This window comes from Haliaeetus albicilla, chromosome 13 (assembly GCF_947461875.1).
Source record: "Haliaeetus albicilla chromosome 13, bHalAlb1.1, whole genome shotgun sequence".
In the NCBI taxonomy this organism is placed as follows: domain Eukaryota; kingdom Metazoa; phylum Chordata; class Aves; order Accipitriformes; family Accipitridae; genus Haliaeetus; species Haliaeetus albicilla.
Genome location: NC_091495.1, coordinates 26,954,649 through 26,977,975, shown reverse-complemented (window position 1 = coordinate 26,977,975; position 23,327 = coordinate 26,954,649). Strand labels below are relative to the sequence as shown.

At 41.6% G+C, this 23,327-nt stretch overlaps 1 protein-coding gene across 1 annotated transcript; it reads right to left on the bottom strand.

Moving 5' to 3' along the window:
* Window positions 1-202: 202 nt before the first annotated feature.
* Window positions 203-22,673, bottom strand: LOC138688808 (protein ELYS-like). The gene is made up of 21 exons (XM_069801333.1): window positions 22,652-22,673; window positions 22,353-22,493; window positions 21,463-21,567; window positions 20,622-20,715; window positions 18,950-19,073; window positions 18,781-18,837; window positions 17,447-17,593; window positions 16,520-16,707; window positions 16,203-16,347; window positions 15,978-16,109; window positions 14,707-14,854; window positions 14,467-14,617; window positions 13,810-13,896; window positions 13,223-13,446; window positions 11,942-12,138; window positions 10,238-10,652; window positions 8,271-8,373; window positions 7,256-7,362; window positions 6,532-6,716; window positions 1,836-3,675; window positions 203-1,055 (listed from the first exon to the last, which is right to left on the bottom strand). Exons 1-21 carry the CDS (start codon window positions 22,671-22,673, stop codon window positions 682-684), a joined length of 4,986 nt encoding a protein of 1,661 aa, XP_069657434.1. The 3' UTR covers window positions 203-681.
* Between the last annotated feature and the right edge of the window lie 654 nt (window positions 22,674-23,327).

Genomic DNA, 23,327 nt, shown 5'->3' with positions numbered 1-23,327 from the left:
ATTTAAACCAAGTGCAACAGCAAAGCACACCACACCAATGACTGCTGTGGGATAAGCCTGCTCTTGGACCTTGCCAGGTCAGAGTCACAGCCAAGGAGTGAGTGACCTGAACGAACAGCCACATCAGTGACCGTAACTTGCATTTTTCCCTCTACCTCACAGATCGGTCATCCACACAGCACAGTGCATTGGAAAATGCATCGTATTTTAGGAACAGCTTTAATTCAAAAGGAACCGCGATACATTTATCTCCAGGCATATCAAAGAGACTCATGATCTTGACCGCTTTGGTGAAAAAAGCATTCCTGGAATGGAAACCTGGAAGTTTTGCATAGAAGACAAAAGTGCAAACGGAATAGGAAGCAAATGCTGTCTTACTACTTGAAATCCTATTCTCTCTTCGTATTTTCAGATTGGCCTAGACTAATAGGTTATAAGCATTGCCTAACAACTCACAAGAAACTATGGACTGGTTTCTGCCTGTAGCTTGGTTTTTTCCCCACCAGAAATCAACACCTAGGCTATTTCTGATTAGTTACATGGGAACCGATGAAATTCCAGCAAATAAATGTATTGCACTGACAACCCTGAGAGTTATCTGCGGCTTTATTGACACACTAGGCATGTTCTTGTAATACGATCCATTACAGATCTTAATATTGCAGCACATTTTGATGGGTTTCACTCAAGCATCATAGGACTGCCACCAGGTCCCTGGGGGAAGGCCTCCTCCTCTGTGCTCTCCTCCAACGCTAATCGTCTCTTTCTGCCCCGACGCCCTGTTCCTACTGTAGTCCTGGGTGTGCTTGATTCCTCGTTTGGCTGGGCAGCTCTTTGCTCAGGAGCATCCGTTTTTTCTAGTTTAGCATGTGGGACTCCTCTTATTCTTCTGAACGTGAAACAACTAGAGTTTTTACTTACTGGTTCTTTCACAATTTGGGAAATACTAGATTTATTTTTTCTCCTTGACCTCAACAGAGGGGGTGAAAAGACAAATTGAGAAGACAAGTCCGGGTCTATATCCTTAAGCTGCACAGGATGGTCTTCTTTTCCAGCTAAAATGACAATGCATTCTTAACATTCATGTACATTATACATAAACGACAGTGACATTAAATTACAGCTAATAATCAAAAGCACAACAGATTCCTGAAATAAAAGGTCCAATTGGGTTTATAAAAAATGTGCAGGTATTCTTCGCCTAGTAACTGCCTCTTGAGATCCATTCTTTTACAGTAAATAGTGAAACAAAAATAAGCCAGTGTAGCGATTTTACCTGCACTTACGTAATGAAAGATACTATGCTCAAGAGGCATCGACAGTCCTTACACATCTCAAAAACTATTTTTTTACCATGTACTCCAATACAAAGAACCCCATGAGCAGTAACTTCACTAACAAAGTATATGCCCATGAAAAACAACCATATAACTAAACAGCTGTATAGTTTATTGCAAGTTGCAGCTCATGTTAAGTTAAAACATTAACAGAATTTGAAAGCATGTCTCCTTTATTTCTCCACTGGAGGGAAGTGATGACAACCACATATTAAGATATACCCTCCGGTTTTCAAAACAGATAGACATTCAGCTCATGAGAAAAAATTAAGCTTAAATTTCATTTCAGTGTACTCGGATCAGCCTCCTCTCCTGTCTCCACCACAACTAGCCAGGCAGTCATAGAGAGTTCAGCAAAAAGATGAAATGCCTCTTTCCCAATTTTTTATTTCCTACGGTTATATTCTTACCATACTTGAAGCCATCCTCACAAGCTGTTTTCTGTGGTTTACAAAACAGCAATATGCCCTATTTTGCATATAAACATTGTGCACCTACCTTTAAATTTCTTTGTCAGCTTTGTGAGAGGAGGAGAGAAAAGGAAGGACTCATTTTCCTCAAGAGACAGTTTCTGATGCGTACAAGTTTTACGGGATCTGGCTCTTGTAATACGATCTGTTAAAGTTCTTGATGTTTCGGCATGTCCTGATGGGTGTCTGTCTTCAGGCAGCAAAGGACTGCCACCAGGTCCTTGGGGGAAGGCCTCCTGCCCTGTGCTCTCCTCCAATACTGACTGCCTCTTTCTGCCCCGACGCCCTGTTCCTACTGTAGTCCTGGGTGTGCTTGATTCCTCGTTTGGCTGGGCAGCTCTTTGCTCAGGAGCATCCGTTTTTTCTAGTTTAGCATGTGGGACTCCTCTTATTCTTCTCTTAGGAGTATCAAGCATTCCCACTTTCCCACCTGCACACGTGTCTTTCTGAGCAGAGAGAGATTCTGTGTCTGCCAGGAGATTTTGTGCCCCCTTCCTAGCACTTCTTCTCGGAGTGACAGGAAGTTTGAATTCTGTTTGAGGAAGCGATGATTTAGACAGATCAAGGTCAGAATTTTCTGAAACTTCTGATGAACTCATCTTTCTTCTTCTGCCTCTTCTAGTTGCCACCGGTAAAAGGAGTTGGGCACTAGGCCGCACCTCTTGAGCCTTGACAATGTTTTCCATAAATTGTAAATTAACGCTTTTCAGTTTTCTTGCACTTCTGCTGGGACTGACTGACGTTTTTATCTTATGACCAGTGTCAGTCTGGCCAGTTTCTTGACCTCCTGCTGAACTTTTCCCTCCTCTAGTCCTTTGGGAAGTAGCAGAAGCGATAATGCTACCTTCAGCAAGACAAGTTTCCTCATTAGCCTCTCCCAAGAGTTCAGCTGCAGCTTCCTTCGCTCTCCTTAATCTTCTTCTTGGAGTAGCGGCTACGGACTGTGTAGGGAGGGACAATGTTTGTCCATCAGAAAGACTGCTTTCTACTTTTTCTGCAGTACTTGGTTTAGGCTTCCTGCCTCTCCTAGGAGTAACAGGCATCACAAGCGTTTGCTCCTCTTGAGCATTTTCTTCTGTTTGAAGACTAGAAGTCTCAGGTGCTTCTTTTGTTCGCCTGGTACTTCTCCTAGGAGACAGTGCAAACAGACCTGGTTTGCCTGTCTTCAGTAGCTGCTGAGTGCCTGCCGATGGAGTACTTAGACTTCTACTCAGCTGTCCCCTTGCACGTGTTCTAGGAGCGATGCCGTACTCTACTTGACGTACGCTGGTTTCGTCTTCCACTCCTTCTGGCACAGTTCTTAAGGGAGCTTTTGCCTTCTGGAATCCGGTTACCTTTTTACCTATGGTTTCGTGAATAGATTGTTCTACAACTTCCGATGTAAATTCTTTACTTCTTGTGTCTTTGATCGCATCCAGTAAGTTCTCAGCAATAGCTACCTTAATGGGTTCAGGCACATACGGGAGCGACTCTGCAATATTTTGAGATGCCTGATCACCAGTTACAGTGGACACCGAGTTGGTAACACGTTCTTGGTTTTCAGTATTTCCTAAACTGTTGACAGGTTTTTCCTCTGTTGTTGTGCCAGCTGCTTTAGAAGCATCTACTAATGTCGGGTCTCCCATCTCTGCTTCACCTTCTTCTCCTTCCAAGACGAAAGTAAAATTACTCTGAGATAGAAAAAGCTCTCCATCTCCCTCAGCTGCATCACATTCACCATCTCTGTTATCAGGCAAATGACATGCAAACTGTTGCTCTGTAGTATCATAGCTGTACTGAAGATTGCCTGAGGGATGTAGTTCACTATATGGTGATGTTTCAGGTGCTTCTTCTGAGGTTTGTGCCTTAACCGCACCATCTCCAATAACCTAAAGTTAAAAAATGTCTCTTAATGCATTATCAGTTACCAAACAGACTAACTTCGGGCTGAGCTAGATGAAGCTGAGGACAGTGAAATGCTGCTTTTCCTTTCAGATCACCACCAAATGTAAAGTTAGAAACATACAATGTACTCTCTACTACAGAGAAAAGTTTATGCGCTTAAGGGACAGAGAACAGAGTATTCTGTGCATGCAATCACATGCTCCATTTCTGATGCTTCTGTTCATGACTAACGATTTGCCACCACCCGTGAACAAAGTGAGCAGTTTTACAATACAAGCTGTACACCCAGCTGGCAGTAATCATCACATTGCAGTACTTTCCGGACTGACTACAAATCCACACAGAGTGACCGACTCTGCATCTAACGGGGCAAAGTACAACGATGTCCCCCAAGCTTAAAGTTTCGGTCATCATAGTTGTCACCGCAGCACTTAGTCAAACTGGCCAGGTATCACATCGCACAACTCAACACCGCACTTTAAGGAATCACTTGGATTGCAGGAGACAACACGTAGATTCTAAATACCTCCATCTCAGCCTTTGTAGCTCCCCATACTGAGCAATTATTCTCTCCTGCTAGAGCCACATGAGACACTCAAGCTTTTATGCTAAGAACAAAAGTAGTCTCTGTTATGTATTTCAAGTGACTCAGGTGGCCAAGGTAATTTAATCAACGCGTGAAGACCTTTGCCCAACCCTCTAAGTTATAGTGCTAGCCAAAGAGGGCAGAAGGAGGAAGCCACTCAGCGGGAGTCTCCATAGAAGCTGCTTATTTTCTTGCCTCCTGCCTTGTCAAAAGTTGCTAAAGCATCATCTTTTATCGTATTCTTAAACAGTTGTTCAACCCTAAACAAGACCTGCACGACATGCAGGAGACCTCGCACAGGACCATGCTGGTTTCAGCAGCCCAAGGACATGCAAATTTTCAAAGTCCTCAAACACTATTGGAATTAGCCTGGCAGAGAAGGGGAAGATGCAGGAAGATTTCTCCTCCCTAGGCTGGCTCCCCAAGGAGAAAAGGTAAAAAGTGTAATCATTAACAGTCTCCAGGCGATGGCACCCGAAGTACGGAGATGCCCCCCATAGGCGGGCTCGCCGAGGAAAAAAGCTAAAAGCTGTAATTACTAATAGTTTCCGATGGATGGCTCCCGAAGTACGAAGGTGACGGCAATACCGAGTACAAATACCAGACTAGTTTCACGACCACCAGCAATTCTACCCTGTCGTAAGCCGGCGTTACAAAGTACAGCAACAGGGTAACTCCAGCCTGGTTCCCACCAGCCATTAACAGCACGGCAGGGAGCACAGACTGCAAGCGAGGTATTAGCGCAAATTTGAGAACAAGTGCATGTAGTTGCGCAACACGCATCTAGCAACATGCCACGCTTCAAAGCTAAATTCGAGAAATACTAGTCATAGAATCATAGAATCGTAGAATCACTTAGGTTGGAAAAGACCTTCAAGATCATCGAGTCCAACCATTAACCGTGCCCACTAAACCATGTCCTGAAGTACCCTGTCCACTCGCTTTTTGAATATCTCCAGGGATGGTGACTCAAGCACTTCCCTGGGCAGCACATTCCAATGTTTGACAACCCTCTCAGTCTGCATAAACTTTCCTTTTATGCTTACAAATCTACGACCAAGAAAGTAGTAAGTAGTTTGTCCTAAATTCAGTGCAGGTAGACAAGCCAAAAAGACATGTTTACGTATAACTCAGTAAGAACCAGTCATAACGAAAGCAGGAAAACCTTCACTCTACTGCTACAGGAATGACTGCAGCAGCTTTGTGACCGTCTCACATACCGGCTCCCTTCCTCCCATCACAAATTCTCCATTTACTCCCACAAGTGAGTGATTTATGTATTCCCAAGTCTATAATCATCTTCTCTAGAGCATTGTCCTAAACCCCAAAGCCGAGACGAGCGACGTAAGCGACTGCCTATTCAACTTCATCTGAAATCTGGGACACCGAGAAGCATCTTCTGTTGCTTAAGACCAATCTATTTGTGCTACGCCTACCTTTCACTTTGTATTTCACTCTAACTATTACTAATTCCTGTGAGTACAACCCTACAGGAAATCAACAGCATACTCTATATGGTACTTAGAGGACATCCACAATGAATCCAAATCACTCATCGGCCCCAGCAGAAGCGAGAACAATGGGGAAAACCTGCGACAACTGAGGAATCTCTGGCTCTGATTTTCAGCCCTTGTGAACAACCTTTTAAAATTCATATTTTACAAAGCTGAGATGTTAAAAACCCCAGATTTTCACACACACACACACAAAAGAGTTTTAGGTAGCTGGAAATATCTTGACACTGAAATTAACTCATTACTGGGAATTCTCTTCATGGTAATAAGGAACAAATAGCAAAGGATCTAAGCACCCAAATCATTCTGAAAATGAGTTTGGTTCCCACGTCATTTTGTCATTTGGTAAACGGCCTCCGGTATTGAAAAGCTGCACTCCCCAACTTTTCTTATTGTCTTTAACATTAAAACTATTTCTTCTTTTAAGTCAAATAAGAAACATTTACAGTCTAGCAAACCAAATGAAGGCATGGTGATTTTAAAAAATATTTAGGCGGGTTTTGGCACTCCTACAGCTCTCCAAGGCCCAAGTCTTGACAGGTTCTATTCTGTGTTATAGGTACAGCAAATGCATAGGAGAAAAACCTATCTGCCCTTACCCAACGAGGTTCGGACTTGTGTTACCCAGCTAAAGAAACTGAGAGGGTTTTGCGTGCCTTCTAATTGTCAGTTAGACAGGACTGTCCTCAATTTGCAAGGTGTTTTCTCTTTTGTAGAAAATGGGAAAATAGTTTACTTACATTAATTTCCTCAGTTTTAGGAAGATTGTTAGAAACAGTTACTTCTTCCTGTGGAAAAGGAACGTTTCCTTCATCTCCAGCTGCTTCTGGGTTACGTTCTTCAGGGAAATCCACACGCTTCCCCTCAAGGCAATTTTCTGAATGAGTACTGGCCACTTCCTCGCTGTCAAGGATACGTATCACAGCTGGAAGAGATTTATATGATTTTAACTTAACTGCTCTATAAATGAGATGCGTTTAAGCAACAGGAAGTAACAGAGGGAGCAGGAGCCAAGAATACAGTTCTCCATCCTGCCACATACATCGGGCTTTCCCCAAGCGCTAGAAACCAAAACCATCTACCTGGGAGCTAGTTATTCTTCACAGCCTGAATACTGAGGGATGCATCATCTTTCAAAATAGTAACTCAAGCAGCAGATCCCATAGCACACAAATTACTAGTGGTGTACAACACCGAAATAAATAATGATCTCTCCTTCTAACATTTTACATTCTACCAGTTTTCTCAGTACCTTTGTCCAGAACAGGAACATTGGCTATGCATTTGCTACAAGGACTTTCTCTGAGGAGGGTATTCTTCTCTCCACAGTTTAATGAAAGGTAGCGGTAACATGCTAGTACTACTTCAGTCTGAGACACCTGTAGCGCTATGGCAAACTGCACGTTTTACTTGAGGCCTTCAGCTACCTTAACTCACAGGACATCTCCCACATACTGTACGTACATTCACCCTCTGCCTGCAGGGATTCAGAAAGCTGTGGGTTTGTTGCAACTGGTATGGCTTTTTCTTCTGATGAAGAGGACATTTTGGACTCCTGCTGGTTTGCTTCACTGCACGAACAGAAAGAGAGAAATCCATCATAAAGCTTCAAAACAAACCTTGAAGAGCTTTACAAATTACTTTCTCACTGTAAAGTCTTCAAGTTTCCAAACAGAAAAAAACTAAGAAAAACGAGAAATTCCTTTACCAACACATCGACATTCAATTCCCGACTCATCTTGTGCAACAAATCAAGTACTTAACATTCTTCCCAGCTATCTCACACTGGGTAATAACATAACAACAGAGTTGTATTAAAGAATAATATATTATTTGTCTTCCGTAGAAAGAGTGCAACTGCCATACTCGAGGTCTAGAACCAACTGAACAAAAGTTTGTGCCACTGTAAGTTACCACTTGAAATTAAGGGTTATTTCATCGCTAACGTCTCTCACTAAGCAGTTGCAGCTTTTAAAGTACCTGGTGAGAAAACTGCTTCCCTTTCCAGAAACAAATAGATGCTAATCGACCACACACAGAAAATAGAAATTAAGTGTATAAAATACTGCCAGAAAGTATTCAAGCCCCACAATAAACCCACTAAAGTTACAGGAATCTCAGGTGTAATTTTCACCGACATAACATTCAGACAAAAGCAGGGCTTCTCTTCACAGTATCTGCTTAGTAACCCCCTCAAACTGTACGAAGGTGCATATAGCCTGCTGAATGAAATCCTTATCCCACTACTTTGGGGTCTGCAATGATTTGAGAAAAAAGGCTCAAACTGACAGCTCGTCAATTTGACTTCTATTCATGCCACATTAGTTCTGTCCACAGACAGAAAGGAACAGGAAACCTGTTGTATTTAAGAACACAGGAGAGAACCAATACCAGCTCAAAAATCATAGTTTTCAAACACAGGAAAGCCAGCAGTCACATGTTGTGTGAACCTAAAGGTGTATCTATTTCATAAACTTACCCTTCACTTGCAGTCCCAGAAGTAGCAGCCTCAGCAGCTTTAAACAACCATTTACCATCCTCAGGAAGGGTAAGACGGTCAGCATTTGATTCTTCCACAAATCCTACAAAAACAGACAGATGGGTGACTTCCCTGTTGCACTTAACATCATTTCTTTTAAAATGCTCATATGATTTTCAAGAGAGCCGTAACGCATTTCACCTAGGATGGTGATCTAACAAAAGAACGCTACCAAGACTTCAAATGCACAGAAGGTCTGAGTTCTTCTGTCCAGTAAAACAAGAAGTCTGATGCATAGTTTCCGTCAAGAAAACAACATGGCCATTGACATTCTGTTTACAAACTCAACTTGATATGGTACTGACCTAATACATAAAAACCTCGGGAAACACCCCTCCTTCTTAAAATTGGGTCATAAGTTTTTCTTATTTCTCTTTGGATATTTAACTCATCCCAGCAATGCTTCTTTCCTTTCTTGATTTCATTTCCCCTCTTCTACAAGAATGCATCTAGGGTTGTCTCCTGTTCTTTTCTCTAGCGATTGACTGGTGGTGTTGAAACCCAACTGCTTGCTAGCCTGCTTTTCTCTCAACAGGCCAAATTTTAGAGACACCCTCCTCCTCTTCTTCTTTGTTTCTGCCGTCTGCTTCCTCCAGATCCAACAATTACCTTTGCAGACAGTACGCAGGACTGGGATAATTTTGCTAGCTCAGGCCAAACAAGAGCTATACTGACTGCCCTCTAACGCTCCCAGAGTACTGAAATTGTACAGAACTGTTTGTACCATAGTCCGGCAATGACAAACTTTCTTCATAAGGTTGTTCTTTAATGATTAGGACCTTCTCATTATTTTTAAGGAAAAGCACCCTTGATTTCTTGTCCAAACACAGGGCAGCTAAAATCAGACAGGCAAATGTTTTGACCTATCTTACTAGAAACACTCAGACCTGGAGAACCCCTTTTACCCATGTACACGGAGTCCCTGTCTGGGCACTGCTCTTATTGAAAAAGAAAAGGAGCTGGGGAGCTTCAGGAGCAGCAGTCACTCTCCAGGATCCTCCGGAATCATCTCAGGCTTAGGACTGAATCAGGCTGCATATGATGCGCTGATACTGGAGTACACGCTCCCCGCTACAAACTGTTTCGAGACCTCGGACGCAGAACTCCGACACTTGCATACCTCTCCCAGGAATAGCAAACTTTTGTTATAAGGAGCTGAGCGGACTGAGCTCTGTTTGTCCGATCCTGACCGTAGCTGTGTTTACACATCTTCTCCCTGTTCCTGCACTACTGTCATTCCCTGCTCTTCATCACTGCTCACCAGCTAGTGAGCGACATCTCTTCTAATCTGCCAGCAGACCTGCTCATATGAACACATCCTCAGCAGCTGCACTGGCTTGAATGAGTTGAATTGAGCTGAATTACCAAAGACCAGCTGAAACAGGTTTGGAAAAGGCTGCATAAGCTGTTGAGCCAGCAAAAGGAGCAAGCATAGCTGTAATGAGAAGCAGATACACAAGCAGACTCACTTCCCAAAGAAAACTATTTAACTGAGCACTAACGAGGGGGGAAAAAAAACAAAACAACAAAAAATTACCTATCTAGTCAAAGCACGCCATACGCTAAACGTGCTGTAAAAAAACCTGCAGCCTACAGAAGTACCCCTAAAACAGAACCAGAAGCCTAAGTTTTCAACTTGTACCCCTCTCAAAACTCCCACAAGTCGCTGCTGCCTCTCCGCTGCAATTACACACAAGAAATGCCAGCCAAAAGCAGTATACATTCAGAATGTCCACGAGACCTAAAAAAGGGCTCAAAACACAGTGGCAATTTTAAAAGCCTAGGACAAGGAAGTGCCTCGGACATTTGTGAATGCTCATCATGGACTGTTGCACCCATCAGTAATTTAGCCTTTTGAAGACATTTGAAAAATGCAGAAGCTTAGGTTATCATAGCAGGAAACACACCAGCTGCTTTTCTCAGTTCTGATGAATCTGGTTGTTCCATCGGGAAGGGTTTCTCTTCAACTATTTCACTGTCTTCCTCCTTCTCCAGTTCTTCAAAATCGGCAGTTTCTTCAGTGGAAGAATTAGCTGGATTAGCAGCTATAAAGATGACTTCATCTTCAAAATCGCCAGGTGATTTTGCATCATGATACTCCAAAGCAGCTTGGTCTGACCTGGCAGAGAAGTTACTGTTTTCTTTGCTGACATCTGTTTTCTCCAAACCATCTCCAGACTCTTCCACTTCAGCACCACCTTCCTCGGGATTGCTCAGAGGAAACAGAGTTGGTTTATCTCTACTTTCAGACCAAGCATCCTCCACCGCTCCGTGATGATGCTCAGATGAAACTCCAGATGGTGCTTTATTATCTTCCGTTACCTTTATTTTTTAAAAAGAAAGTTCACAATCAAGATCACACATATGCTTTTTGTCAAAGCAAGACAAAAAAAAAGAACAAATATATACCGATACTTGTCAGTTTTACAAGTGTCACCTTAAGCAAGGCGCTACAAAATTAGTTCTCATGCTAGCACTATCTCAGCTTTTAAAGCGGAGTGTAAAAACCAATCACACTGTTGACTGCTTATTGAGTTTCCACAACCTTGGAGAATTAAGATGAAGTGGGCCTTGTAAGTGCTTGCTTACCCTGTCATCTCAAGGCTGGTCATTGGGTTCACTACTGTGCTTTCAAGAAGAGGGAGCTTTGCGTACCTAAAATCGTAACTCCAAGGTTTCTCTTTTTTTATGCTTGCCTTTTCAGCTTGTATGCACTACTAACATATTGTAGCGTTCACTATGCCTGTGGCGTGGAACAAGTAAATTAATCCGGCCACACTGCACTATTACTAAGAACTTCCTACAGGAGAGAGAGCCTCTTCTTACAGTTGAGTAGCTCTTTATAACAGGCAATAACAGCTACGATAAAAACAGGTGAAGACAATTTGTTAGTACAGGTACGGAAAGCTCCTACAGGTAGATACTAGCACATGCCCCCGTCCGTTTGGTACACTACTTTGGCAACTGCATGACGAGCTGAATCAGGGAAGCCACCTGACAGAACAAAAGGAGGAGCAGAAGGGGGCAACTTCCAGGTGGACAGACTTCATTTGACAACTATACGAATGCTATCGCTGGTGCAAGGCAAGAAGCAAAACCAAGAACTTTAGGGCTAGAGAAGAGACAGCCATACAGCTCTCTTCATCGGCAGCCTATTTTTACCATAACTTAAGGAAACCCAGGCCTTGCAAAAAGAGAGACTGAAAGTAAATGCGGCTCATGACTTCTGTTGCTTTCAGAGGTGTTTCATTCACAAAGCTTAACGAACCCAAACAACTGACTCAATCTGTATTCCTTACCTTCCTGCCATACCACCATTTCAAAAGGTATAGCGGGAAGCTGCACACATGCAATTTGGAACAATCACAGCGCCTAGTGATGCTGGAGTAAAAACCACCAAGGTCGCTGGTATTTGTTATGAATATGTTCCTGCAGGCAGGTGATGTTACAGGTCTAACATAACCTTTTTTGACCAAATTCAAGTCTGCCGTTCTGATTTGCTACTCCAGTTCTCAATATAAGGAGTTTTGGAAAACTTGAAAAAAACCTAAATCAAATCACAGTCTGTAAAGCCTTTAACTATAAAGATCACTAACTACAGGCCAGCATACCCGAACAGTCCATTTTGCATTCAAGTTCTCTTCCCTGAAAGATACTCTGCGCTCCTTTGCTCGTAGAGGAGGAGGTAGAGATCGTCCTGGAGATGCAGAAGGAGTTGCTAGGGGTGTAGTGCCAAGGCTGGATCTGAGAATAGACCGAGGAGTAAACGCAGGAAAACCAGAAGCAGCTGTGGCCAAAACTTTTGTTACTGTTGATAACGGCTTTGCTCTTGCGACTGTAAAGCAAGAGGGGAAAAAATATCAGCCTTGCGTGATCAAAGTCGTGGTCAGTTGTCCATTGTATTTCCCTCCTCTAAGAAATTACCTTCTCTTGAGACCGATGAAGGCAAGTGGTAAGGCTTGGCTCTCTCTCTGGCCAGTTTCCTATGAACTCTAGGAAGGATCTTGCCACATTGGTGCAATGTAGAATTCCTGGCAACTGCTCTCTCTCTCAAGCCAGGCTCACGATCATTCTGATGAACAAAAAGCATAAAGCAAGAAGGTAACTGATTACAAGAAGTTCACCGCACACAACTAAAGTATTAGTTCAAATTAAACTGAGTTTGTACCAGCAGAGAGGACAAAGTTTAGCCTCTGCACTGCTCTTTTTCCAAAGGGACAAAAAACTTAACGGTATAAAAACCATGCGTTTTATGTTTCTTATGACTCTTTTGGCTTCTTTCTTCTTTTTTTTTTTTTTTTATTAATGCAACATAAAATGTTAGCGTTCAAATTAATTTCCTGAAGAAACAAGGATATGGCATCTTCTTGTCACAAGCATCAATACGCAGAATCCCCGCAAAAAGCCATCACTGAATTTGACAGAGACTGACATCGCTTAACTGGCATCACTTACGTTGCCATTCCCTTAAGTGGATTAAGAAACTGAAGCATATACATTCTTGCTTGTAGGCATGCAAGTCAAACGCCACAGAGCTATCGAGCACTTAAACAATGAGACGGTTAAGCTACAAATTGCATCTCTAAGGATCTATGTGCACTGAGAAGTCCAATTTTTAACTTACACTCGTTTTTATTGCATGGAACAAAGTATTTCACAAAGCTATGGGACAATGTGCGTACGGCAGTTAACTTAGAACTAAACTTTCCCTCTTCAAGACTGTTCCCAACGTCCTGCTTCCAAAAGGATGCTACGTCCAATAACCACACGCATGCTGAAAACATTCCACAGTCTGAATCCAACAGGGTTTGTGTTAAGTACTTTGGTGGTTTCATGTTAAACAAAGTTTACAGGCTTTTGGTTCGGTTGGTTGATCCTGTTTTTTAAAACACAAACCTTAACCACAAGAGGTGTCTCCAGTAAATTCAGCTCTGATGCTCTTGAAAAATTCTTTTGTGAGGTGCAACCAAGCATATTTGATTTCAATGGGCTGGATGTCGTGAATGAAGTAGAAGCGCCGCATGGTGACTGCCAGCTACCACCCTGTGCTGCAGAAGTTGAAGGAACAGGACGAACCACCAAATCCAGCAATCTGTGAAGATACACAATTGAAAATATGAACATAAATAAATACATGAAATAAAATCATGCTGCGCTCAAGACATCTGAGATGATACATAACAAAAACATTCAATGAACAAGAAATACAGGTGAACCCTCACTGCTGGGCTGATGTATCAGGCCCATGAACAAGTTGCAGGCCTTCTCTTGTTTTTTCATTATTTCGTGACATGTCACACTTCATTTCCTAAATCCCTGCCATCTGAGGCAAGAGTAATGCAATTTTACATTGCACAAGTGATGTAATTCTCATGTCAGAAGAAAATTCCTCTGCATTTCAATGCTGGGGCCACTTCAAATTCTCCACTTAGTTGTGTCCCCAAGCCGACCTTTTCTTTAACAGGTACAAAGCTAAATTTTGTTAACGGGTGTCCCAACAAATGCACCGGGCAACTCTGCATCAGGGAGAGGACGTGTTATGACTGGTGGTTCTGTAGCTCTAGGCCTAGAATGAAAAGGAAAATGTAACTGACTTTCACTCCCCTCAAGTCCAAACGTACCAGAATTCAAGTTTCACCTTGAATATACTACCTCTAGGAAAATCATCTGACAACTGCTAGCTTCTTTTTTGCTCTTTATAATTCTGCCTGGTTTTGAGTAAAAAAAAAAAAAGAAAAAGGCAGAAACGAAGCAGAAACTGGGCACAAAGTGGTAAAAGATTACTATTTGATCACACAATCAAGTCTACCAAAACCTGTACACCAATAGCTTGTTGGCAATCATGGTTTTCGTTTCAGCTACCTTAAATTCTGTAAACACATTTACTGTAATGTAAATAGATGTATTTGCATAAATGAGATTATCATAGCAGAAGAACTCTCGCTCCAGGTATTACTTACGGTGAATTGATTCTTAAATGTTATCTCCTGTAGGTGCAAAAAAGCCAAAGAAAGCTTTATTCAGGTGCCCCTTCCCTCCAAAACACTAACATAATTCAAGTGGATTTCTCTCTCTCTCTCTCTCTCTCTCTCCAAACACGCAGCTCAAGACTAAACTTTGTTAAAAGGCTGCTTACCTATCACGGTGTGAGCAACTGGTTTTCTGCTCATTTCCTACCCCTACTTCTCCAATTTTGGACAATACATTACTGATGAACGTTGCTCTTGTACGCACATTTCCTGCATTTGCTTGTTTTGTTACTGTTGATAACGGCTTTGCTCTTGCGACTGTAAAGCAAGAGGGGAAAAAATATCAGCCTTGCGTGATCAAAGCTGCAGTCAGTTGTCCGTTGTATTTCCCTCCTCTAAGAAATTACCTTCTCTTGAGACCGATGAAGGCAAGTGGTAAGGCTTGGCTCTCTCTCTGGCCAGTTTCCTATGAACTCTAGGAAGGATCTTGCCACATTGGTGCAATGTAGAATTCCTGGCAACTGCTCTCTCTCTCAAGCCAGGCTCACGATCATTCTGATGAACAAAAAGCATAAAGCAAGAAGGTAACTGATTACAAGAAGTTCATTGCACACAACTATCTCTGCTATTTCTAATTAGTGAATACATTTCCTCCACAGATACTGTAAAATACTGCCACTGCACAGAGGAGCAGCAAGTTCTACTCCTCGGCACACACCAGTTCCACCTGGTAATTTCAGCAAAGGGCAAGGCAGACTACGACAAGAACAGAACCTACAACTTCAAGCTGAAACAATTCTGGCACTCGGCAGAACCTTACTCCGATACGCTTGTCCTCACCCGCAATTTTCAAATGGCTTACGAAATAGCAGGCTTTCCCTTGTTTTTCCTGAAACACCAATGTCCGAGATGACTGAATATTCAGGGCAACTGCAAATTACAGTGGACGCAACGATGTGAATATTAAAACGAGTAAGAAAAGGCTACCTACACACACCTTCTGGCCGAATGAATGTTTTCAAATGCAGGACCTAAACCTTCCAAGACCACCTTATAAGTGCGATCCACTGGAAAACTATGGTTCCGGAAAACAGAAAATGTATCACAGATTCATAACAGAAGTTCACAAAATGCAAAATTTAATCTGGCTGTTTTGAGAAACAGAAGTTAGATAAGAATTTCTGTCATCAAAGGGGTAAAACAGAAGTTGTGGAATCGCAGAGCTCATGCTATAACCGGAGGAAATAAAAAGAAAACCGAACCAGCACACAGATTTTACCTGCGGATTGGCATCCAGACTGCTCTCAGCTAGAAAAATAAAGTTGTGTGCAAGATTCAAGAGGTGACGTACAACATACTCTTCATGCCACAGAAAGGAGTGACACAAACAGCGTTCAGCAATCTAAACCATTATTCCTTAGATGCAAACAAACTATTTTAAGTGGAGTCAACAATGGTCTGCAACACTTAGTTTATAACTTCACGCAGTAGCTTTGGAGTAGTGAAATACTTTGTTCAACTTTTAGGTTCAGCTGTAACGGAAAGTGTAGAAACTTATTCCTAGTATTTCAAAGAATGGTATAAAAAACAAAGCGTTGATTTTTATTTTATTTACTACCAAAAATGGTTAGTAACACCTAACAGAAACCTGCACACTTGACAGAACTTTCATGCTTACCGTAAGATTAACGTTCATTGAACGATTCGACTGCAGCGCTGGGATATAGTTGGCACGCTGCACATGGTGGTCTAAAGGAAATCTAAGATTCCGAACAGCAGCATTGCTCTGTAAAATCTTCTCCAAACACTCCTATGAGAAATAACACATTTCAAAAATCTGTCATGATTCTGCCTCTTCTCTTTTCAAAGAGACCGTTACGATTTTTTTCGTGTCCACACTTACTTGTTCAGTGCCTGTGAAAGGTAGCTGCAGTAAGTCTTCCATTAGTCCCATCTCCTGACAGATTTCATACACATGTTTTAACAGCTCTTTGATGTTTAACCTGGTGGCATGTTGCTGCAACAGACCCCAAGCCTCCACCACGCACCTGTAATTAAATTTTTTGAGATGTAAAGGAATATTAACAGAATAACCAAAAAGATGCCCCCAAACGACTGTATTCAGAGTTTAAAGGGAATTTAGGGCATGGTGATTCGTATTATTTGTTCTCCACCCTTCACAATATTTGAATGCCAAAACGGTGGGATAGGTTTCTTTACCTATTGGACAACAACACAGTGAGGAAAAGCCGCACTTCACTGCTGCTTGACATTGCTGGCTTCATCATCTGTATGTATCTGAGGGCTCGCCTACGCTCTCCTTGGCACATCAGGGATTGAATAATTCTCCTGTGCTGCCATGACACAGTTTTGATTGTAGCTGGATGAAAGAGCAGGGCCAGTGAATTCTGTAGAGGTTAGAGGTCAGGTGTATTATGATATGCACATGCACGCACGCCACAAGAACATTCAAAAGTATCTTAAGTAAGGGTGGACGTGTGTTAAATAAACTTAGATGACTAACTACTATAGATAAAAATTCTCAAGTATTTGCAAAAAAAAAAAAATCCAGTTAGCCGTACAGAACAAAGCGAGTGTTTTAAAAGGAGTAATTCACACTTTTCCAGAGTAACCAAATCTCTGTCTACAAACACCACTTTTTATAAATACATTACTAAATAATAAGCTATTCTCCCAGACAAACAGCTATATTAACTTCGTGACAGGCAAAGAACAACCTTCAGCATCAGAAAGAACGTGAATTAGGTTGAACAGTCACTTCTGCAGTCTTCTGCCTCAAACCTTGCTGCTATGATCATAGTTTTAATATTTAAAGTACCTAAAACACTGTCTTTGAGGAAGCGCTCCATCGGTCTGCTGAAAACAACCTAAATGGATGGCTTTGAAAATGCAAATATCAAGCATTATTAAAGTTGATTTCTTCTTTGTTTTAATCAATTTCCCGTCAAAGTGGCTAAAAGAAAATTTCAGATTATAACTTATTGCTGAAGATGTCGTAGCAGTATGACAAAAGGGCTTCTAATGTGGTAGCACCTGTTAGTAGCTAAGCACCGATTTTTTAAAATCATTTTACAGATTACAGCTTTGGACTGTAAGGGATGTCTAACTGAACTGTAACGTACTTACTTCGTAATCATTGTGATCTAGAAGCCAAAAACCTTCAACAAGCTTAACAAGTCCCCAAGGGATAGCAAAGGCAGTTGGGAAGGAGTCGATTGAAGTCTCTGTTTTATTCGGAAAGGAATGCGTGATATCTAGCAGCAAGTAAATTGTCTGACATCAAGTATCTAGTTAAGGCTAATCAATTTGGAAGACCAAACATTTATCACATCACGTTTCGAAAAACACAGTGAAATCAGAATATACAAGTGGTAGGAAGCAGAAAATACTGCCGTATTAGTCTTGCCATTTGGAGCTATTATAACCTGAGGACGGTCAGGTCCTAACCACAAAACTGCATTCTGAATAAGTAGCCAGAAAGAAATACTCTTTGATTTCTGTAAGGCATTCAGAAAGGTTAACTTTAGATACTTAAATACTTCCGTTGTTACAAACTCAGGCTCCCTCTTTAGTCACTGGAGCTACCAGCTGGACATTCAAAACACCTGAACATCCAATGCTTAATTATTAAAGCAAACAAATTCTACCAGTGGTTTTTTTCCTCATTTCCAGAGTACATAGAACAATGTAAATGAAGGTGTCCTTACAAGACAACGTAGCACTGAATGATTGACACGGGATTTAAAACAGTATGCGGATCACTCATCGGTAGTGTCATTTTCTCTTTCTGACATCTGTTTTTAGGGACATATTCTAATAAGGCAGCTCTGGGGTACAACCGTTTTTAAACCCCTTGCTCTCTAGGCTCCCCTCTCGGGTTAGGCAGCAAACAACAAAAAGTAATTCTGTATATTTCAGCAGCTTAAAAATTAAGTTTCTGCCCAATGACTTTTCTCTTCTCTCTCCTTCTTATTCGGCGTGCCTGCACTTCTAACAGAACAAAAGCAAGCACTGCTATCTGGGCTGGAAGACGGATGAACTGGGCAAAAATCAGGTACCGGTTAGAAATCCTTCTGCTCTCAAGCAGCACGTATTACTGCATCATCCTAGTAAGCAGCCGTTTGCTACAGATACGGGTGCTTTAAATAATTAAAAACTGTGCTAAGTTTTGAGAAAAACCAAGGGAGATTTTTATCTTTAACATTTCTCAGTAAACCTGTTTTCGCATGTCAGAAAAGACTTTGCAACAAAACATTAAAAAAAAAAAATCATAAAGAATCCACAGTACAAAGAAATAAAGCAATGCTCCTGTCCACAACTTCATTCTAAACTAAATGTTTTCACTTGCACTGTGTTGGAAGCATAAATTCAAAAACGTTATTAAACGCGCAGGTGACAAACATTTAAGAACATTTATGTGCGTGTGCTGAAGGTGTAGTAAAAATAACGAGAAAGGATACAATTGCATGTTTGTAGCTTTCTTCAATGCCTTCTAGCAAATAGAGATCCAGCAGTGCCTGAAAATGAAAAATCAAGAGTTTTTTAAAAACTCCTGTCTTTCATGAATCATTGGCTTTTGGGTGGGGCTTTGGGGGGTTCGTGGCTGTTTTCAGTGAACATAACACTCACGTGTAAACTAGCAGGTGGGTATTTCCCAGTTCCTCCTTCATCTCTCCGCCACAGCTTCTCAACTTGGTCTCCTAACTGGGAAACCATTCCATCAATCATCAAGCAGTCAGAATCCCATTTTCCTCTGGAACAAAAGGTAGCAAGGATTTGGAGAGTCAAACGCTAATGCCAGCCTCTCAGTGTAACAGATCTCCTCCAGTCAAACCAAACAAAAAAAAGCTCCCATGAGGCAAAGAAAGTGACAAACACACAAAGGCATGATTATGACTTGAAACGCACATGAAAGAAATGTCTGAGTCAGATGAAAGACGTCTGTTAGATCATACTGAATTATTAGAGGAGTTCCAAACAGACATCCTGGAAAGCTCCCCTACTAAGGGACCTTTTCGTTTTCAGGTTCTCTCTTTTGCTGTCTTGTAGTACAAAGGAAGTGTGAACAAAGTTTTTTATGTGCCAGAAATAACCACTCTCCTACTGTCTAACAGAGGAAAGGGAACAGTATCAAAATACCAGGACTATTCTTTAACGCAAGTCTAATGCCTCCCGTTGGAGTGTCCCAATACACAGCTGTGAGAAGACACCACCACGGAAAGTTCAGATTTTGTTCTCAGCATCTCACTTTTGTTACTGAAAAAAAGTTGTTTTCAGAAAGCTGAGCATACAGGTGAAGTTTAGTGTCATCTTAAGCAGCATTTATGTTTCTATGCACATACCCATTATGTTTCTATGCACAGACCATTACAACCATGGATGGGTGAACCTTTAAAAACTGCTTTCTTCACAAGTCCATCGCAATCTTTGGCTGACTGTGACACTACCCTTTAATTTCCCCGTAATAAGAAGCAGAAAGAGCACACTGGAGGTTGTATGCTTCTAAGGAACACCTGAGCCGGTATGTAAGTTACTTGAGAAGTAAGCTAAGTAAGATGAACTTTAAAGTCAATAGCCACTACACCGCAGCTTGCACCTTAACTCATCTTGCAGCATCCTGTTCTTGTTTGCGGTGCCATAGCCTAAGCTTCGTTAGCTCTTTATTTAGTTTTCAGCACAATTTCCAAAGAAAAATCTATTCTCGTCTAATCCAAGGCATATCACCTATATGCTAGTGAGCTAGTGCAGCAAAGAGAGTTCACGTTCAGCAAGTGACTTTTATCCAACAGCCAGTAGAGTGCTAGGTGTGCCAACTACATCGAACTCTGACTATCTCATCAAATCACACAAATGTACTTGTGATTTAGGCCAATACAGTTATTACCCTTGCTCGCTAGTCAATAAACGAGATGAGGTTTGTTTGGGGTTTAAAACTTGCTTTCTTCTCTGTCCAAAACACCTGTTCTGCGAACACCGTGCTTTGCTGAACGGGAGATCGCTGACCCTATCCTGAACACATGACCTTTTTCAGTAGTACCAAATGATACAGATTGGCCGCTGGATTAAGTACGCTACCAAGAAACGATGATGCCAACAAACAGTACTAAGCAGAGGTATATACAAATATTGTAACACAGGAAAGTAACCTCCGTGTTCAAGAGAACGCATGCATCACTGAAGTGAAGAGGATTGCCGGCAACTGCATTAAGCAGAGCAAATACCAACTGTTGGTAGCAAAGCCACTCACTGCCACTTCTGATTTCGCAGTGGAAGTGTTCTCGAGTTCTCCTGTAAGGCTTACCTTGATAAACGCTCAAGTTTCTGTCGATGACCAGTGTAGTAGCTCTGAATCAGAGGGTAATTGTAGAAAGGTCTACCCAAACGCGCATCATCATCTACAGGCAATAAAGTAAAAGCAAGTTAAAGCAGCAATATCACATTTTGAAACTAAAACGTTTGACTAAAAAGACAGAAGATCATACGAGCTAAGCCTCAAGAAGCACAGGCAAGCCTCCAACTTTGAAAGAAGCCAATCCTCTTTCTGCCTTTGCTAACGGAGCGGTAAGACACAAGACTCAACTCCTTCTTCTCTCAAGTGCCATTTCAAGTTTACAATTGAGGTAGCATTCAGAACACGTACTGCAAACAGAAGCTCACTACAGAAAGGACAATTCTCAAAGGGAATGGTTTCTTAAACATGTCATGTGAGCATCTGTGAGACAATGAAGGCTGACAATAGACTTTATAATCCACCCAAATAAAGAAGTATTGCCGAGGTGTCTTTTTTCCTCAAGCAATGAATAAAAAGTTCCAAACACGCAGGTAATGCCTTTGCTGTAAAAACAAGCATTCCACTATTTCTGGTGGAATAGTAATTTGTTTAAAATCCCAAGTCTTTCAAGCTGTGGACACAAGCAACTCCTTCAAGTCAGAGGCTTATTGCTCTTTCTAAGGATCATCCAGGAAAGAAACTGCTTGCATTATTCTGCACTATGTATTTGAAAAAACCAGTAAAATCTCCGTTTCACCAACAGAACTTCAGCACTGACAAAACATTTACAAAAACATGGCTAAGCATGTGTTCATCGGAATCACTTACTGGATAGTCTCCCTGTTACAAATGTATTACAGTTTATGCTTACCTAAACCCTCTGGAAGGAGACTGGATCGACAGAACCAGATGACCACTCGTGCATACAAAGAAAGGAGGCCAGTTACCACCTGCTTGTTTGTCAAGTCTGTAAAACCTGAAAAAAAGGCATAAGATGATTTTTGTTATCCAATTCCTTTCATTTTTACAAAACCCCCTTCATCATCCCAAATAGAAAGTATAGAAGTAACGCGGTAGAAATCGCGGTCTTTGCATTTCTCACTCTGTGGCACCTTCTTATTTGAAGAAAAAAAACACATTCGCCACCAAACCAAAAAAGCAACCCCTACAAAGAACCAGATTCACTAAAGGTTAGAAGAAAAAAAAACTAAAGCCGGAACTATTAAATACACTCACGAATAAGACATTTGTTTTTCACGTAGCGGGGATTTTTACCGTAGCAAAGGGATAGTCTTCTTTTCCCCTCAATATGCCAAGGACAAGTGATAACGTAAAAAGCTACAGAAGCTCAAGTAACTTACTTCACAAATTACTCATTTGCGCTTCCTTTGTATTTTCTAGCAATTTGCAATACAACATTCGCATGCAATTATGAATTGCTAGCTAAGAATTAAAAGGAATCATTTGCAGCGCTACCACATCCGGTTGCTGGAATCTCCACCCAGCTGCTTACACAGCTTCTTGCTGAATGTAGCCTCCCCTACCCACCTGCATGAACTCCACAACCAACTATTTCCCTGAAATCAACGCATATTAAGTGGTAGTCCCAACTTCTCAGATTTCAGCCCCTTCTCCCAGCTAAATTTGGCTGTCTTCCAATCATCAAAACCAACAGAAGCTCATCTTTCCACACTTACAACTCAAGCATAATTCCAAATCTTAGTAAAACATACCAAAGATTTCATAGATACGATTACAAACCTTTTTCAGTAAGCTCTTGTGCTTCTGTTAGAAAACAGGTTAAGACTGTGCTAAGGTTGCTCAAAAGCAACTGGCAGTGCTGAAGAGACTGTAAGGTCTGCGGGTCAACAAAGTTGCGAGAGCCATCAAACAGCGGAACACCTTTTCAAGAATAAATATTACATCATTAGCCTTCAGAGCAATTTCAGAGTTTCAAAGTACGCTTAAAGAACCCCGTGCAGTACCATATACCGCCACATTCCTGAATAAGCTCAGTCAGAAAGAACCATTTTGTGTGTGCAGAATGACTACACTAGTACTCACATATTTGGTCAAACTCATCTTTTGCATAGATCACTTTCTTCCACGTCCACTCAAGAACAAACTGTAAATTAGCAGCAGAACTTGGCTGCGCTTTAAAAAAAGAAAACAAAAAAGAAATGAATCGACAATTGCAAACTAGAAAAATATATAACGTAAGAACAACGTAAGAAGTATTACCTTCAGATGCCCAATGTTTAATGCACCCAGTCAGCAGTTCTAAAGAACCTGTCTGCACAGCAGCTGACAATACCGCTTCTAACTGCTCCTCCTAAACGTAACCGACAAAATAAACTGAGAATCTTACATGCTTTCAATATCTGAACCAGCAACAGCAAGCGTTTGTTTCTAACTGTACACTCATTCAGACATCACACAGTCCACTAGTACACACGCAGCTAATTCCACATTCCTTTTCTTAACTCTAGCCACAGGCTGCACTGCTTGTTGGTCTGAGAAACACGTTAAGCTTTTCCTCTAACATTTCAACTTACTGAAGGCTGATTCTAACCTTCATTTGCATGCCTCTGCAGTATAGTCTCAGTTTACCGAGTTCCAATTAACTATTTCCGGTAACGTCCTCTGCTAATACCCGTCACGCATTTTGCGCGTAGAAGTTTGCCATCAGGAATGCGTGAAGGGGACAGAGCAAAGACAACGGTGCAACGCTTGCAC